Source organism: Bubalus bubalis, chromosome 8, assembly GCF_019923935.1.
Source record: "Bubalus bubalis isolate 160015118507 breed Murrah chromosome 8, NDDB_SH_1, whole genome shotgun sequence".
Lineage (NCBI taxonomy): Eukaryota > Metazoa > Chordata > Mammalia > Artiodactyla > Bovidae > Bubalus > Bubalus bubalis.
The window spans coordinates 106,545,048-106,561,737 of record NC_059164.1 but is presented as its reverse complement, the minus strand read 5'-3'; the positions used below and the strand labels follow the sequence as shown (position 1 = coordinate 106,561,737).

General features: G+C 49.8%; 1 protein-coding gene across 3 annotated transcripts; it reads left to right on the top strand.

Moving 5' to 3' along the window:
* Positions 1 to 34: 34 nt before the first annotated feature.
* On the top strand, positions 35 to 16,475 carry TCAF2 (TRPM8 channel associated factor 2). Of its 3 annotated transcripts, XM_006071864.3 has the most exons (8): positions 36 to 178; positions 3,481 to 4,114; positions 7,408 to 8,399; positions 8,671 to 8,765; positions 10,014 to 10,227; positions 10,541 to 10,780; positions 12,798 to 13,135; positions 15,721 to 16,475. In XM_006071864.3, exons 2-8 carry the CDS (start codon positions 3,492 to 3,494, stop codon positions 15,961 to 15,963), a joined length of 2,745 nt encoding a protein of 914 aa, XP_006071926.2. In that variant the 5' UTR covers positions 36 to 178; positions 3,481 to 3,491; the 3' UTR covers positions 15,964 to 16,475. The 3 variants fall into 3 exon arrangements, with proteins under 3 accessions (XP_044802938.1, XP_006071927.2, XP_006071926.2); XM_044947003.1 differs by lacking the exon at positions 12,798 to 13,135 and having other exon boundaries at positions 35 to 178; positions 15,721 to 15,901; XM_006071865.3 differs by lacking the exons at positions 12,798 to 13,135; positions 15,721 to 16,475 and adding an exon at positions 10,894 to 12,121 and having other exon boundaries at positions 35 to 178.
* Positions 16,476 to 16,690: the final 215 nt, after the last annotated feature.

Below are 16,690 nucleotides of genomic sequence, written 5' to 3'. Positions count from 1 at the left end.
CCAGGGCACCTCCCCGGGTGCGGCGGGCGGGGCGGGGCCGCGGGGCGGAGGCTCCGGGAAGGACGCGCCCCCTCCCCGGCCCGCCCCGCTCCCCCGGCCTACAAGTCTGCGCACAGGAAGCGCCTCCGCATCTGTACCTGCGCCCTGGTCCGCTCCCCGCACCCCGCCCCGCCGAAGCGTGAGTTCGCGGGTCCAAGCGCGTCATTTGGGGGGGGGGGGTGGCTTCGGGCGGGGGCCGAGGACCTGGGGAGACCGGTGCGCCCCCAGGTGCCAGATGCAGGCCGGAGATCATTCCAGGCGGTGGGCAGTCGCGGTGTCTCTGGTCTCCTTAGGTTCACGTTCTGGTTTCCTCTCGCCCTTCCTTTCCCTATTTTCGTTGTCTCGAAACGCTTTCCTTTCGCCTCTTTGCATTTCTGGGTCAAGAATTTGACAGAAGATGTGTGGTTGTATGAGGGTGTGTTTGTGGGTGCGTGTGCATGCATGTGAACGTAGTAACAGTTGTAGTCAGAGTTCTGAGAACGTCTTTTTTCTCATTTCCTGTGGTTTTTTGGGGTTTTGTTTTTTTGTTTGTTTGTTTTGTTTTGTTTTTGGTGCTTTTCCTGTAAAACTAGGGAGGCTCAGATTCATGAAAGAGCTCACTTGTCTTGTCAGAGGCTTGACCTCAGACTTCCTGATCTCTCGCTGCGCTTTTCCATCCCAAACCCACATACTGAAATCATTCACCCTCTGGCTTTCATACTCCAGCTGGGGACTCGTACTTTTTTGTGAATTCACTTTCCTGCAGGCAGTATTCAGAATAAGGCGATAGATGGGTTGTTGTTGTTTAGTCACTCAGTCGTGTCCAACGTTTTGCAACCCCATGGACTGTAGCCCACCAGGCTTCTCTGTCCATGGGATTTCCCAGGCAAGAATACTGGAGTGAGTTGCCATTCCCTTCTCCAGGGGATCCCTGGATCAGGGCTCCAACCCAGGTCTCCCACATTGCAGGCAGGCTGTTTACAGTCTGAGCCACCAGGGAAGCCCCTCAGATGGGAAGGATAGTTAAAAAAAAGAAAGAAAAGGAGCTGGAGTTTTATGAGGAATACTGGGCATGCTTAAGGAGCCAAGCCTTCTAGAGAATTGGTAGTGAAAGTGAAAGGAAAAAAAGTTTAGAAAACTGTGGAAAGCCCAAACTCTGCAGGCTTAAAATCCAGGGGGAGGCACCCAGCTTTTCCCACGGGAGTGGATGAAACTGATGAGGACGAGACGCTTGTGGAAGATTGTAGATGAGACTACAGAATGCATCTTAGGGACAGAAACCAGCTTGCTCTCCTCTGGATAAGAATGTAAATTGAAAGCAGTGGTATTTGATAAGTGGGAAAAACAAGGGCAAAATGGAGGTGGCTGACAGTGTATGGAAACAGGAGGGAGGAGAGTCCTTGGAAGGGAAGTGTTTGGTGCTTGTCAGTTTCGGTGGTTCCCCAAAGCCAAGCCTTATAGAAGGACCTGAGCACAGGTAGTTTACTTGGGAAGTGAGCCCAGAGCTGCACAGTGAGGACAAGGAGAGGAGGAAACCGGGAAGGACCCTGGTCCAGTAAAGAAGGATCTCTCACTAAGCTGTTTACCGCTGTGGGCAGCTGGAGCCCAATTCCTGGGGTAACCCATGAGGGGCTCCAGAATGCACCTAGGATGGCTCTACCCCAGGGGAAGCTTCCCCCATATCAGCTCACCGCCACTTCAGGTCTGCCCCTGGACCCTTGCCCAGGTGAGAAGGTCTCCCAGTGCCCAGGAGAGTCCTCCAGGGCTGTTGCTGGATGAGGTCTGGGGCACACAGCGCGCCTGCTACCTGGCTCTTGTCGCTTGGAGAGGCCAGAAAGCACAGCAGAGGGACAGACACTCGTGATTTCTGTTCTCCTTGCCTACCTGACACTGGACGTTTTTATCTGGATTCTCTTTATCTTCCAAAACAATCCTCCAAAGGATGTACTGTTCTCTTTATACAAATGGGAAGACTGGTGTATAAATAGTTTATCCAAGAGGAGCTGCTCGGAAGGGAAAAATGAACTCAGTTTTAGGCACACCAAATTTTCAAAGTCCTGGGAAACCTCAGAATGTTCCCCAAAGTAGAGGTAGGGAACTCCCTAGTGAGGGCAGACCTAATAAACTGGGAGGTGTTTCCCAATCATTTAGTCAGAGCTACCAGAACGAATTTTGTTTCTGAAAGGTCAACTGACCTTTTTGTCCAGAGAAGTAATGTCCTGAGTCATCTCAGCTTAACTCTTACTTTGATCTTCTTGCTCCTGTGGAATCCAGCCCCACCCTCACACCACTCAGGTTCTGCTCCTCCAGCCCCCATGGGGCTTCTCTCTGTTAAAAAGCTCCCAGAGAGAAGGCTGCGGGGAAGGGATAGTTCAAAAGTTTTTAATGGATATGTCCACACTGCATATTTAAAATGGATAAACAACTACTGTATGACACAGAGAACTCGGCTCAATGTTATGTGGCAGCCTGGAGGGGTGGGGAGTTTGGGAGAGAATGGATACATGTATGTGTCTGCTTGAGTTACATTACCATCACTCTTTGGCTTCCCTGGTGGCTCAGACGGTAAAGTGTGGTAAAGTGTCTGCCTGCAATGAGAGAGACCCGGGTTCAATCCCTGGGTTGGGAAGATCCCCTGGAGAAGGAAATGGCAACCCACTCCAGTACTCTTGCCTGGAAAATTCCACAGACTGAGGAGCCTGGCAGGCTACAGTCCCTAGGGTCACAAAGAGTCGGGCATGACTTCACCTTCACTTTCTTTCACTTTCTCCATCACTGTTTACCTGAAACTTATCATGACACTGTTAATCGACTATACCACAATACAATGTAAAATAAAAAGTTAAAGAAAAAAGTGCTCCCTTGCAGCATTTCAGGTCTCAACTTAAATCTCAGGTCTTAGCTTCAATGTCACTCTCTCATGTGGGCCTTTACTGTAACCCCATCTAAAGTAATTTTCTGGTTGCTGGATATCACATCACTGTTTTATTTTCATCTAACGATTATTAATGGCTGCATTTTATCTGCTTGTCTACCTAATTATTGTCCTTCCCCTTCTCAAATATTAGATTCGTGAAAGCAGGGACCTTGTCTGTTGTGTTCCTTGCTGAACCCCCGGGCCTTCCACCACTCGGGGTACCTAACAAGTGGTTTTCATCCCAATGCATTATTTATGTATTTATTTATGGCTGCATAAAGTCTTAGCTGTGGCTTGTGGGATCCGCTCTACCAGCTCACTGTTGGGGCTCAAGGGTGGCTTATGGCCCTGCTGCATGTGGGACCTTAGTTCCCGGACCAGGGATCAAACCTGTGTTCCTTGGATTGCCAAGGCAGATTCTTAACCACTGGAATACCAAGGCAGTCCCTGAATGCATTCAGTTTTCTTTCTTTTTTTTTTTCTTTGCCCCACACATTTCTTCCTTTGTTCTGACCAAGCTGAGTCTTTGCTTTCTCCTCCTGCAGCTCACTGAACCATGGCGACAACTCCTGCGGCTGCCTTTGAGGCCCTCATGGATGGAGTGACAAGCTGGGAGGTACCCGAAAGCCCTGTTCCCAGTGAACTCCTTCTTACTGGAGAGGCTGCCTTCCCAGTGATGGTGAACGATAAAGGCCAGGTCCTCATCGCGGCCTCCTTCTATGGCCGAGGCCGCCTGGTGGTGGTGTCGCACGAGGGCTATCTGCTGGATGCCGGCCTGGCCCCGTTTCTTCTCAATGCAGTGCGCTGGCTCTCTCCCTCTCCTGGGGCGCCTGTTGGCGTGCACCCATCGCTGGCATCACTAGCACACATCCTGGAGGGCTCCGGGGTGGAGGCACAGGTTCACCCAGAACCAGCAGAACCCCTGGAGGTTTACTGCATCAGTGCCTACAATGACACCATGACTGCAGAACTGATCCAGTTTGTGAAACGTGGTGGGGGCTTGCTCATCGGGGGCCAGGCCTGGTACTGGGCCAGTCAGCACGGTAGTGACAAGGTGCTGTCCGAGTTCCCAGGGAACCAGGTGACCAGTGTGGCCGGAGTGTACTTCACTGACACCTATGGGGACACAGGCCGCTTCAAGGTCTCCAAGAAGGTGCCCAAGATCCCTGTCCAGGTCAGGTAAGTGGTGTCCCTCCCGGGAGTCTGATGCGTGTCCACAATAAATCTGATCCTCATTGGTGAGCTTCGCTTTAATACACTTGGTTTTCTACTGCTTTTCAGAACCACCAGAAAGAAAGGTAAAGACAAGTGTAATGCACTAAGGCACAGGAAGGGCTGAGTTCTCACTTTTCCTGCTGTCTGTGGCCAGAGCAACAATCGATCTGTTAGAAGTGCTTGTCTTATTCATCAGTCTGTCTGATGCCTGGGTTGGGCAGGGTGGGGGCTTCCCGGGTGGCTCCGTGGTACAGGCTGGAGCTATGCTAGGCCTGTTCAGCAGGAGAGCTGGGAGTCCTGATGGAGGGATGTCTGATGGGAACTGGAGCCCAAGAGAAGACACAGTGACGGCCAGAGACACAGCTTGAGGGAGACAAGTACCTTGGCTCCTTTCTGCCTCCAGGCTTGGCCGGTGAACTGAACTGGAGTGAGGAGAGAGGACAGGAGTCGAGATTTCCATGATCAAATACTTTTAAGGACGGTTGTTGCCACTTAGGGAGCTGTACAGGACCAGGAAAGGAAAGATTAGAGGAGGTCAGAAGTTTTGGATGTTTGTGGTTTTGTGTAGCTCGTTAAATCAGTGACTCACTATGCGTAGCCACGGGTAATAGAAGCCATGCTGTAGTGGACTGATCTTGTAGTTTATTTCTCTTCTGTAACAAAGTCCAGGCATATAATCAGGACTGTGGCATCAACTCCCTGCTTTATGATAACCCAGGTTCATTCATGCATATTCATTCGTTCCCTCTCTTGCTCTCTCTTTCTCTCTCCCTCCCAATCTCCCTCTATCTTTGTCTCTCTTCCCCTTTACCACTTCCATGACCCACACCTCTCCCTATGATGATACTTCACATTTATCCTTATGATTTCAAGATTGCTACTACTATTTTTGGCAATATAATTACACCCCAGCAAGAATAAGCTATAATGAATATACCTGCTGCATATGTCTCTTTTAATGTAGATAGTAATATGTTTTCTGGAAGCCCTGACTATCAGACTTCTGTAATGTTTCAGTGGCCAAAATTAGCTTACCTGGCCAACCTAGCTGCCAGAGGGCCTGAAGGGCTGAATATTTTTAAATGGGCACTGGCACCTCTGAAGAAGTCAAGATTCTGCTGTAAGGAAGGGCATGTTGTTCAGTTGCCAGGTTGTGTCTGACTCTGCAACCCCATGGACCGCAGCACACATGGCTCCTCTGTCCTCCACTATCTCCCGGAGTTTGCTCAAATTCACGTCTCTTGAGTCGATGATGCTATCTAACCATCTCATTTTCTGCCACCCCCTTCCCCTTTTGCCATCAATCTTTCCCAGCATCAGGGTCTTTTCCAGTGAGTTGACTCTTCACATCAGGTGGCCAAAGTATTGAAGCTCAGCATCAGTCCTTCCAATAAATATTCAGGGTTGACTTGTTTAGGAATGACTTGTTTGATCTTGACTGGAGATCAGACCAGTCAAGGAAGGGCAGACACACATTTAGAAAGCAGTTAGCAGTGTCCTCAGCCCCAAGGCCTGGCACGCTTAGACTTGGCTCCCTCTGAAAGGGTTGGGAGGTGATGAGTTATTCAGAGAACCAGGGTGGATCTGATTCATTCCAACTTCTCTTTAAGTCTCAGGGACAAACAGGTAAATCTCACCAACTAATTCCTCTTAATAGTTCTGAAGGACTCCTATCCAGCAAACTAAACCTGTTTTCTTGTTTTTCTTCATCTACACCTACATTTCTCATCTCTGCCACGGAATCTGAAGTACCTTTTGTTTTGTTTATGTTTTGAAAACATAACCAGAAGGTACCATTATCACATCTAAAAGAAGTAATAATTTCTTAATGTCATTATCCATTTCCATAATTGTCTTATTTTTTCATAGTTTTTTGAATTGATCTTTTAGTAAAACCCAAATATTTTGATAGCTTGATATGACTTCTATGTCTCATAAAATACTGAGTTTTCTTTCCAATCTTTTTATCTCTTGCTGTTTTTTTCTTAAGGAAACTAGGTACTTTGTCCTGAACAGTTTCCCCATAGTATAGAATGTGTTTCCTTGAAAAAAGTCTGTGTTTTGCTGACTGAATCCCTATAGTGAAGTTGAATAAAGTCCTTTGATCCCTGTATTTCTTGTAAATTAGAAGTTTGATCTAGATTCTACATCAGAGTTTGGCAAACTATGGCACGTGAGTCAGCCCCCTCTGTGTGTTCAGTTCAGTCACTCAATTGTGTCCAAATCTTTGCAACCCCATGGACTGCAGCATGCCAGGCTTCTCTGCCCATCACCAACTCCCGGAGCTTACTCAAACTCATGTCCATCAAGTCGGTGATACCATCCAACCATCTCATCCTCTGTCGTCCCCTTCTCCTCCTGCCCTCAATCTTTCCCAGCATCAGGGTCTTTTCCAGTGAGTCAATTCTTCACATCAGGTGGCCAAAGTATTGGAGTTTCAGCTTCAGCATCAGTCCTTCCAATGAATATTCAGGACTGATTTCCTTTAGGATGGACTAGTTGGATCTCCTTGCAGTCCAAGGGACTTTCAAGAGTCTTCTCCAACACCACAGTTCAAAAGCAGCAATCCTTCGGCGCTCAGCCTTCTTTTTCTCAGTAACAAGTAGTAAATGCAGTCGTCACATTTAAGTGACACTTTTTAAAAAGAGTGCACGCTAAGTCACATCAGTCATGTCTGGCTCTTTGTGATCGTATGGACTGTAGCTCACCAGGCTCCTCTGTCCATGGGATTCTTCAGGCAAGAATACTGGAGCGGGTCGCCATGCCCTCCTGCAGGCATGGCAGGATCTCGACCCAAGGATTGAACCCCTATCTCCTATGTCTCCTGCATTGGCAGGTGGGTTCTTTACCACTAGCACCACCTGGGAAGCCCTTTAAAAAGAGTGTATAAATCTTCAAGTGTAGTATGAAGAGTTTACTTGTAACACATTCCTAGATCAGAACTAGCATGTGGAGAGTGGGATTTGATGTTCTATACTGCCTTCTTTACAGAAATGTTACTCTGAAGAATAGAGGTACTTTTTAACTTCATTCATTTCTATGTTCAATAGTAAGCTTACCTCAGAGATACTGTGAGTTCAGTTCCAGACCACTGCAATAAAGTGAGTCATACAAGTGACTCAAATCTCCAGTGTTACTAATGAGAGTGAGAAAATTGGTGTGAACTGTGTAACCTCCTACCCTTCCAGATTTCTGTATTCAGTGAGCCGGTCTCTGTGGTTCCCCATCTGAGTGCAGCCCCTTTGTTCCTTTTCCAGGTGTGGGGAGGACCTCAGGCAGGATCAGCAGCAGCTCCTGGAAGGGATCTCGGAGCTTGACATCGGGACGAGGGGACTCCCCTCGCAGCTGCTGGTGCACGGGGCCCTGGCCTTCCCCCTGGGCTTAGATGCCTCTCTCCGATGCTTCCTGGCAGCTGCCCGCTATGGCCAGGGCCGGGTGGTCCTGGCTGCCCATGAGGGCATGCTCTCTAATCCCAGTTTAGGACCCTTTTTACTCAATGCTGTGCGCTGGCTGGCCAAAGGCCAGACAGGCAAAGTTGGGGTGAACACCAGTCTAGAAAAACTGCACACCCTGCTGTTGGAGCATGGTCTTGAGTGCAGTCTTGAGCCCCATCTGACAAGTGACGTGTGCGTCTACTGCTGTACAGCTTACAGCGACAAGGAGGCTAAGAGGCTGCAGGAGTTTGTGGCCGAGGGTGGGGGCTTGCTGATCGGGGGCCACGCCTGGTGGTGGGCCTCCCAGAACCCTGGCCGCTCCGCGTTGGCTGATTTCCCCGGTAACCTCATACTGAACAGCTTTGGCCTCAGCATCCTACCTTGGACCTTGGACCCGGGCTGTTTCCCGGTCCCTTCCGCCGACAGCCTGAACTACCACTTCCGCAAGGCGCTGTCTGAATTCCAGGCTAACTTGAACCTCGAGGGTGGCAACTTGGAGAAGAACTGGCTGGCGAAACTGAGAGTGGATGGAGCTGCCTTCCTCCAGATTCCCGCAAAGGGGGTCCCTGCCTATGCCTCCCTGCACCGGCTCCTGAGGAAGCAGCTGCGGCTTCGTCTTTCGGGATTCCCAGCTGTGAGCCGGGAGAACCCGGTGGCCGGTGACTCCTGTGAGGCGGTGGTGCTCTGCCTGGCCACAGAGCTGGCGCGCTCCGGCACTGACTGCTCCGAGCTGGCACAGGGGCTTGGAGCCTGGTCCTGCGGCTCCAATCTGTGCCCATCAGAACACACAGTGGAGATCGATGCACGCAACCCAAGTAGGCCACCAGGGGCCTGGCAGGGGACAGGCGGGGGGGCCCGTGGGCTCCGTGGGATATTGTAGGGGCTGAAGGTTCGGTGGGCCAGTTCCTTTCTCCATCAGGCACTTTCAAGGAGATGGGAGTGGGGTTCTGCTCTGGGCTTAGGTGGGCTTCAGGCAGGAAGCATGGATGAGCTGAGATGTGCAGGACAAGGCTGTAGCTCTGGGAGGTGCTGCGAGGCTCCGAGCCGGGGAAGAACTCAGCCTTTGCTGTGCCTTTTGTCACCCAGGCGATGATGCCTGGATGAGTACAGGGCTTTACCTCCCAAACGGACAACTTACAGAAGTCTCCTTGTGTGAAGCTGCAGCTTGCGCCGGCCTGAAGGTAAGGCTCGGACCCCACCACTGCCTCCTTTCATTCTCATCCAGCTCACTGCTCTTCTGCCAGAGTGCAGGAAGGCATCGTCCTACCCACGTTACAGGTGAAGCAGCTAAGCTTCTGGGAGCCTAAGGGAGTGACTCCCTGCAGAAGGAAATGGCTACCCGCTCCCAGTAGTCTGGCCTGGAAAAATCCCATGGACACAGAGGAGCCTGGCGGGCTGTAGTCCATGGGGTCGCAGAGAGGAGGACCCAACTGAGTGCGTGTGTAGAGCTCCTCACCTCAGACCGAGTCCTCTAAGACAAGCCCTCAACTCTCCACCTTCCGACGGGAATGTGGGGGAAAGGACACCGGACATATTCTGAACCGCAGGCATTTCCCAGCCCGGCCTTTCTGGGTTTTACATCTTTACCTTCATCCCTAAAGGGTGTGCATAACCCCATCACTCACAAAAATAGACCATGATGCCAAATTAAAATTGCTCCTGCCTCAATTCTGAGGATCACTTCCTACCACGGTTAGGGTCTCTTGGAGGTCAGTCTCCCTTCTCGCGCTCACTTGCAGTAACCCTGAGAAAAGCAGTCCCAGGCCTCCAGACGAGATGCACTTTATCTGTCTGAGCAGGAAGGGAGGCCGGGATGAGCCCTCATCCCATGTCCAACTGTGTCTGATGGGCCTCCTGTCTGGCACGAAGAGCGGCCAAGGATTCCCTCTGCTTTATTCCTGGCATCAGAACCGCCTCAGGGGCTTGATCCCTGGTGTAGGAGCCCAAGTTCTGTCTAGTACAGAGGCACCACGAGCTGCCAGTCAGTATCAGCCTCAGGGTTATGTCTGGTCTGCCTGATGGTGGTCCACTGTGGTGGTGGTGGTGGTGGTGGTTTAGTCGCTAAGTCGTGTCCAACTTGCGATCCCATGCACTGTAGCCCGCTAGGCTCCTCTGTCCATGGGATTTCCTTCTCCAGGGGATCTTCCCAACCCAGGGATCGAACCTAGGTCTCCTGCTCTGCAGGCAGATTCTTTACCTACTGAGCTACCAGGGAAGTCAGTCCACTGTGCAGCTGTTTAAATCCCTAGAAATATGATTCTACGTACCATTCAGTGCATATGACTTTTAGAGTGCTACCATCTCATGGTTTGCATGCACCACTTACAGAAAGGGGAGGCTGGAGTTTTCTCAGAACCTCCCACACACAACCCTGCAACCACAGCCCAGGGAACCAGCTCCGCCCACGCATGGTGCAATTCCCGTTCCAGTTACAGATTGGCTGCCACACCGATGACTTGATGAGTGCCAGCAAGCTGTCTCGAGCCCCCGTGGTGACTCACCAGTGCCATATGGACAGGACCGAACAGTCAGTCTCCAACCTCTGGGGCGGCCTTCTCTACGTCATCGTGCCCACGGGCTGTAACCTGGGGCCCGTGTCCATCACCATCAAGAGGGCTGTGCCTGCCCCGTATTACAAGCTGGGTGAGTGGACTGAACGTGGAGGAGGAGAGCGGGGGATGCTGTGTAGTTGTGGGGTGGTTGCCAAGGAGCAGAGGCGAAAGGATTGGTGGACAGGAGAAGGGACTGCTGGAGATGGCAGTGGAGGCAGGAATGAGAAATCCCTGTGTCCATGGAGACTTCAGGGCAGAACACAGGGTAGGGTCTGGGGGCCCGTCCTTCTCTGCACAGCATATAGATGTGCATGGTAATCGTCCCTTATTTCAGTGTCCTCCTCCTGGTCAGCTCAAGGGAGGTGGAGGAAGTGGGTGACAGGTTCCATGATGTTTATTCCCAGGTGAGACATCCCTGGAGGCGTGGAGGAGCTGTATTCAGGAGAGCCCGGCTCCCTGGGGAGAGCTCGCGACAGACAACATTATCTTGACCGTGCCGACTGCAGACCTGCGGGCCCTGGAGGACCCAGAGCCCTTGCTCCGCCTCTGGGATGAGATGATGGAGGCTATAGCCAGGCTGGCAGCCCAGCCCTTCCCTTTCCGCCGTCCAGAGAGGATTGTTGCTGATGTGCAGATCTCAGCCGGTAGGTGCTCCAGAGGGATGCTCCTAGCGGGTAGACACCTTTTCTTTACTATTTTGCATTTCTTTGGGCCTGTTGTTTTCTTTCTTTCATTCTTTCTTCCTTCCTTTCTGTAGTGTCCTTGTCTGGTTTCGGTATCAGAGTGATGACAGCTTCCTAGAATGGTTTTGGGTGGATTCTGTCTGCTTCGGTCTTTTGGGAGTTTGAGAAGGATCGGTATAAATTCTACTGTGTTTGTTGGGTAGAGTTCCTCAGTGAAGCCATCCAGTCCTGGACTTTTTGTTTGTACCAAGGTATTTTTCTATATATCGATTCTGTTTCACTTCTAGTGAGTGAGTGATCTGTTCAAATTGTCTGTTTCTTCTTGTCGCAGTTTGCACAGGCTGTGTGTTTCTAGAAACTGGTCCAAGAAACTTGTCCATTTCTTCTTGTCCAGGTTGTTGGCATGTAACTGTTCACAGTATTCTTTCCCCCCCCCCTTTTCAAAATTTATTTATTTTAATTGGAGGCTAATTACTTTACAATATTGTATTGGTTTTGCCATACATCAACATGAATCCACCACGGGTGTACACGTGTTCCCAATCCTGAACCCCCCTCCCACCTCCCTCCCCATACCATCCCTCTGGGTCATCCCAATGCACCAGCCCCAAGCATCCTGTATCCTGCACCGAACCTGGACTGGTGATTCTCTTAGGATTTTTTGTATCTCTGTGGGAGAAATACCATTTGTTACTTTGATACTTTGTTTACTTGGGTCCACTTGGTCTTCTCCTGAGCCTGGCCAGAGTTTGTTGACTGTCCTTTCAAAAAACCAGCTCTTGGATTTATTGATCTTTTCCATTGTTTTTGACTCTATTTTAGTTATTTTCTGCCTGATCTTTGTTATTGCTTCCTTTCTGCTGACTTTTATTTTGCCTTTTAAAATATCCAATATGTGTAAGGCATAATTTTACTGGTAAAGTAAGGGGAGAAAACTGCAACTGAAGACATGGAGATGAAAAGATGTTTACATGCAAAAAGGTAAATCATGTTCACCTACAGGGTAAGAATTCACAGAAGGGTGGAACAGTCTCAGAAAAACTGGTACTAGGACTTCAAGATGCTGGTGAGGATTCTTTCAAGGAGAGGTTATAACCTCTGAGATATCTCCTTCAACCATAATTCAGATTTGCAATGAAAAGAGGGGGTAAAAAGACTTATACTAAGTATTTAGTGGTTTAGAGAAAAGGCAATGGCACCCCACTCCAGTACTCTTGCCTGGAAAAATCCCATGGATGGAGGAGCCTGGTGGGCTGCACTCCACGGGGTCGCTAAGAGTCAGACACGACTGAGCGACTTCACTTTCACTTTTCACTTTCATGCTTTGGAGAAGGAAATGGCAACCCACTCCAGTGTTCATACCTGGAGAATCCCATGGACAGAGGAGCCTGGTGGGCTGCCATCTATGGGGTCGCACAGAGTCGGACACGACTGAAGTGACTTAGCAGCAGCAGCAGAGAAAAGAAGGACATCTTTTGCTTAAAAAAGGGGGGAAAAATTCAAAAAAATTCCTTTGGCCGTATTTGTAATCTTTTAACAAAGGGAAAGATTTTCATTGTTAAAAAGCATTGTTGAATTTGGACAACAGTGGTTTCTACAAGAGAAGGAATAACACTGCCTAGCCTCAAGGATCTCAGATTCAGATACAAGACCTAATGTTGCAGACTGGCATGCAAAGGAAACTCACACGAAAGGAAGCACTGAATTATAGTGGGAATGGCTGTGTAAAGAATTAATATTCTTTGGGGCCAGAGAAAGTGGGAGCCGTTTAACTCCAGAGTGGAAGTATGGGAAGGAGGCTGGACACTCTTTGGACCAAGTCAAGGCGGGGCATCAGCTTTCCAAATCAGCAGGGAGATTCTGGAATTATCGGGTGCAGGCAGGATGGTGAGGAAAAGTTACCCATTGGAGAGAAACGAAGGGAGATGGGTTTGGGTGGACCCTCCCCCCGAGCCTCATTCTGCCTTTGCGTTCCCAGGCTGGATGCACTCGGGCTACCCCATCATGTGCCACCTGGAGTCAGTGTCGGAGCTCATCGATGAGATGGGCATGAGAAGCCACGGACTCTGGGGCCCCGTGCATGAGCTGGGCCACAACCAGCAGCGGAAGGAGTGGGAGCTCCCCCCGCACACCACTGAGGCCACCTGCAACCTGTGGTCGGTGTACGTGCACGAGACGGTCCTGGGCATCCCCAGGGCTCAGGCCCACCCCGCTCTGAGCCCTCCAGAACGGGAGAATAGGATCAAAACACACCTGGAGAAGGGAGCCCCCCTGTGCGACTGGGGAGTGTGGACAGCTCTGGAAACATATCTGCAGGTACTGAGCAGAAATTCAGGGAGATGGGTGCCCCCAGGCCCTCCATCATGGGGCATCCCAGATCCCAGGAGCTCGCCAAGTCCTTTCCACCCCCACCAGCCTGCCCACCACCTTCCCTGGCTGCGGGGTGGTGCCTCTCAGGTCAAATATCTCTAAAATGCAGATAATGACACCTGCCCCACTCACATCCTGTGCTTTTGTATATGTAAAAGAAAATGACAACTATTATGAGAAAAAAATAACTAGAGAGACATACAGTCTCTGGGTATATCAGGCAAGAGCAGACACTCTGAGTAAGACACCCCTGAGACTGAGTCATATCTCTCCCACTCACTGGCTTGTCCTTTGACCCCTAACGAGTGCCTCGGAAATGGTGATTGTCTTGCTTTGCTTTCCCTCACCTTAGTTTTATGGGGTCAAGTGAGTGTTGCATCCCTTCATAGTGTGAGGAGCAACTGCATCACAAGAAGACCTCTTAGGAGGTAACTGTCAAGAAAATTGTCAGGTTTCCACCACCCACTTGAAGCCAAAGTGTCTTCAGAATGAATAAGTAAATAACCAACCCAACAGAAGAACACCAAAGTCTCGAAGTGAGTTGATTTCCTGTGACATAAGCAGAAATCCCTTTCCCCTCTCCCATCCTGCTTTGAAGTTTAATATTTTCAAGCTGTGAAAGCCATGCCCCAGTCAGATCTCCTGCTCTGCCTTCTTTCCTCCTGCCATTGCCTTAGCCCAGATCCTCAGCATCCTCCTCTCTGCTCTGAAAGCCTCTTAAGTTTTTCCCCCATCTTGCTTCAACCACCTTCAATCCACCTTCCACACCAACTCCAAAATAATCTGAATATTCCATGGTTAAGTCCCTCAAGTGTGCTCCTTCACATTCAGAAGAAAGGGGAAATGCTTAGATGGGTCTTGAAGGCCGTTCATCATCAGACCTTCACCAACACCTCCAGCCCCCAGTTTCCCACCTCCTTGATTATCCTGCAGTTTACGGAGCTACTTCCCACTAGGAACGCATTTGCTGATTCGGCTTCTGTGTCTCCCCATGCTTCCCTCCTGCAGCTGAGATGTGCTGAACGTCTTGTCTGTTTCCTGTCACATCACCTGTCCGAACTCAGCTCTCTTGTCCTCTTTTCCCAACATCATCTCCTGGACAAGCCAGCCTCTTTTGTAATTTGTCTACTTATATGTCCGTCTCTCCGGTTGACCAGGGACCTCCAGAAGGACGAGAGCCCTAATCATTTTGGCCTAGCGCAGTACCTGACACACTGCAGATGTTTCATAATGTTATATGTGTAATAATATGTTCAGTGTGGTGATGTATTAATAGAGATGAGCAGGAGGACTCACAAGGCCACGTCAGTGAGGACACAGCCGTGAGATCACAGGGAAGCTGAACAAAGTGCGCCTGTCCCTGCGGTCTCATACCCCAGACTCAGAGGATTCTCCTCCATAAAAGGGGGAGATCTTGGAAACCCCAAGATCGCTGCTAGCTCTAAATTTCTGTGAAAAGTGAAAGTGAAGTCGCTCAGTCATGTTCAACCCTTTGCAACCCCATGGACTGTAGCCCACCAGGCTCCCCTGTCCATGGGATTCTCTAGGCAAGAGTACTGGAGTGGGTTGTCATTTCCTTCTCCAGAGGATCTTCCCAACCCAGGGATCGAACTCAGGTCTCCCACATTACAGGCAGACCCTTTACTATCTGAGCCACCAGGGAATCAAAACTTTCTATAATCTTAGCAAATAAGAGTTTCCTACCCATGGCTTTCAGGTAGGTTCTTCCCTATGAAGTATGAGTCACTCACATGTTGAACTGCTTGTGACATGCCTGCTAATTTCTTGTTTTGCTCCAAAGGCAGTGTCCCGTAGAGAAAAACAGGAGCCTTGAAAATAGTCACAGGTCTGAGATGGCTTGAAAAAAAAGAAAAAAAAAAGATTTTATTATGTCTGAAAGATATTGTAAGTTCCCAGATTTGGGGACCGAATTCCCATCTCAGTTGAGCTCAAATCTGTCTGATGATGCCTAAGTCAAGAATACACTTGGGAACTGAGAATACTACTTCTTTTTAATTAAAGAAATTACAGATAACAGAGATAAGTGTCATTTGTTAAGGATTTACCTCTTTTCAGCAATTAGCTTCCTTGTGTAGCCCCCTACTAGATTCAAAGGGTACAGGGTTTGTGACCAAAAAGTGGAATGAGCCAACACGATCGTGTTTATGATCAGAAGTAAGATGGGGAGACGGGCAAGTAAAGAAGCACAGCTAACAACGGCTTCCCAGATGGCGCTGGTGGTAAAGAACCCATTGCCAGTGAGGGAGACGTAAGAGATGCGAGTTCGATCCCTGGGTCAGGAAGATCCCCTGGAGAAGGAAATGGCAACCCATTCCAGTATTCTTGCCTGGAGAATCCCATGGACGGGGGAGCCTGGTGGGCTACAGTCCATGGAATGGCAAAGAGTTGGACACAACTGAAGCGACTTAACACACACACAGAAATCACAGGAAATGAGATTCACTTGTAAACACGTATGCTGCAGTATTTCACAGACTTACACCTCATTCTGCCCCTTCCTACTTTTCCAGCTCCAGGAGGCCTTTGGGTGGGAGCCGTTCACCCAGCTCTTTGCTGAGTACCAGACCCTCTCTGACATCCCCAATGACAATCCTGGCAAGATGAACCTGTGGGTGAGGAAGTTCTCTGAAAAGGTGCAGAAGAACCTGGCTCCGTTCTTTGAGGCCTGGGGCTGGCCCGTCGAGGAGGAAGTGGCTTCTAGCCTGGCCTGTCTGCCTGAGTGGGAAGAAAATCCCATGAGGATGTACATCTAGACTGCGATGTCAACAGTGGGCACCCAGCAGTGTGTGTTTGGAACGGGGGTGACCACAGAAGGGCGGGGGTGATCACTCGCCCACTCCACCTCCCTGTGTTTCTTGCTAGTGCGCCCTGAGCCTGAATCCTCCTTTGCCGCCTGTCCTCAGGAAGTCCTTTAAGATGCTAAGACAAAATGAAACCAGCTTTCTCAGGAAAACACCGCTCTGCTTCTTTTCTCATATCTCTGCCTCTATGCTCGCTGCCACCCAGAGACCTGCTTTACCATCCTCGCTCTTCTGCAGAGGATGTTTCTTTGAGTTTCTGCAAGCTCTTGGCTTCTATTTATGACCAATAATTTTAAAGACTCTGGATTGCATTGTAATCTGATATCACTCCCTCACCCCAGCTGGCCCTGAACATACCACTTATCTCCAGCTCTCAGAAGCTTTCTGATTTTAAGAGAGACAGGCTGTTCTAATGGAGATCGCTGTGAACCAGCTTTGGTTCTATGTAAAGTCACTCAACTCTCTGTGCATCTGGATTCTTATTTATGACATGCGGATAAAAAACATGTTTGATCACCGCCTGTCTGCACATAAGGGAGCTCTTCAGCCCAGTTTTGTGTGGACAACCTGCGAACTGAATCTCCCTTCAGAGTCTACCTCTTTGACGTTTGCATTCAGTGCCTGAGTGCCGGAGTCCAGCTCCAGCAACCAGGGATTCAATCTGAAAAGATGGACGCTG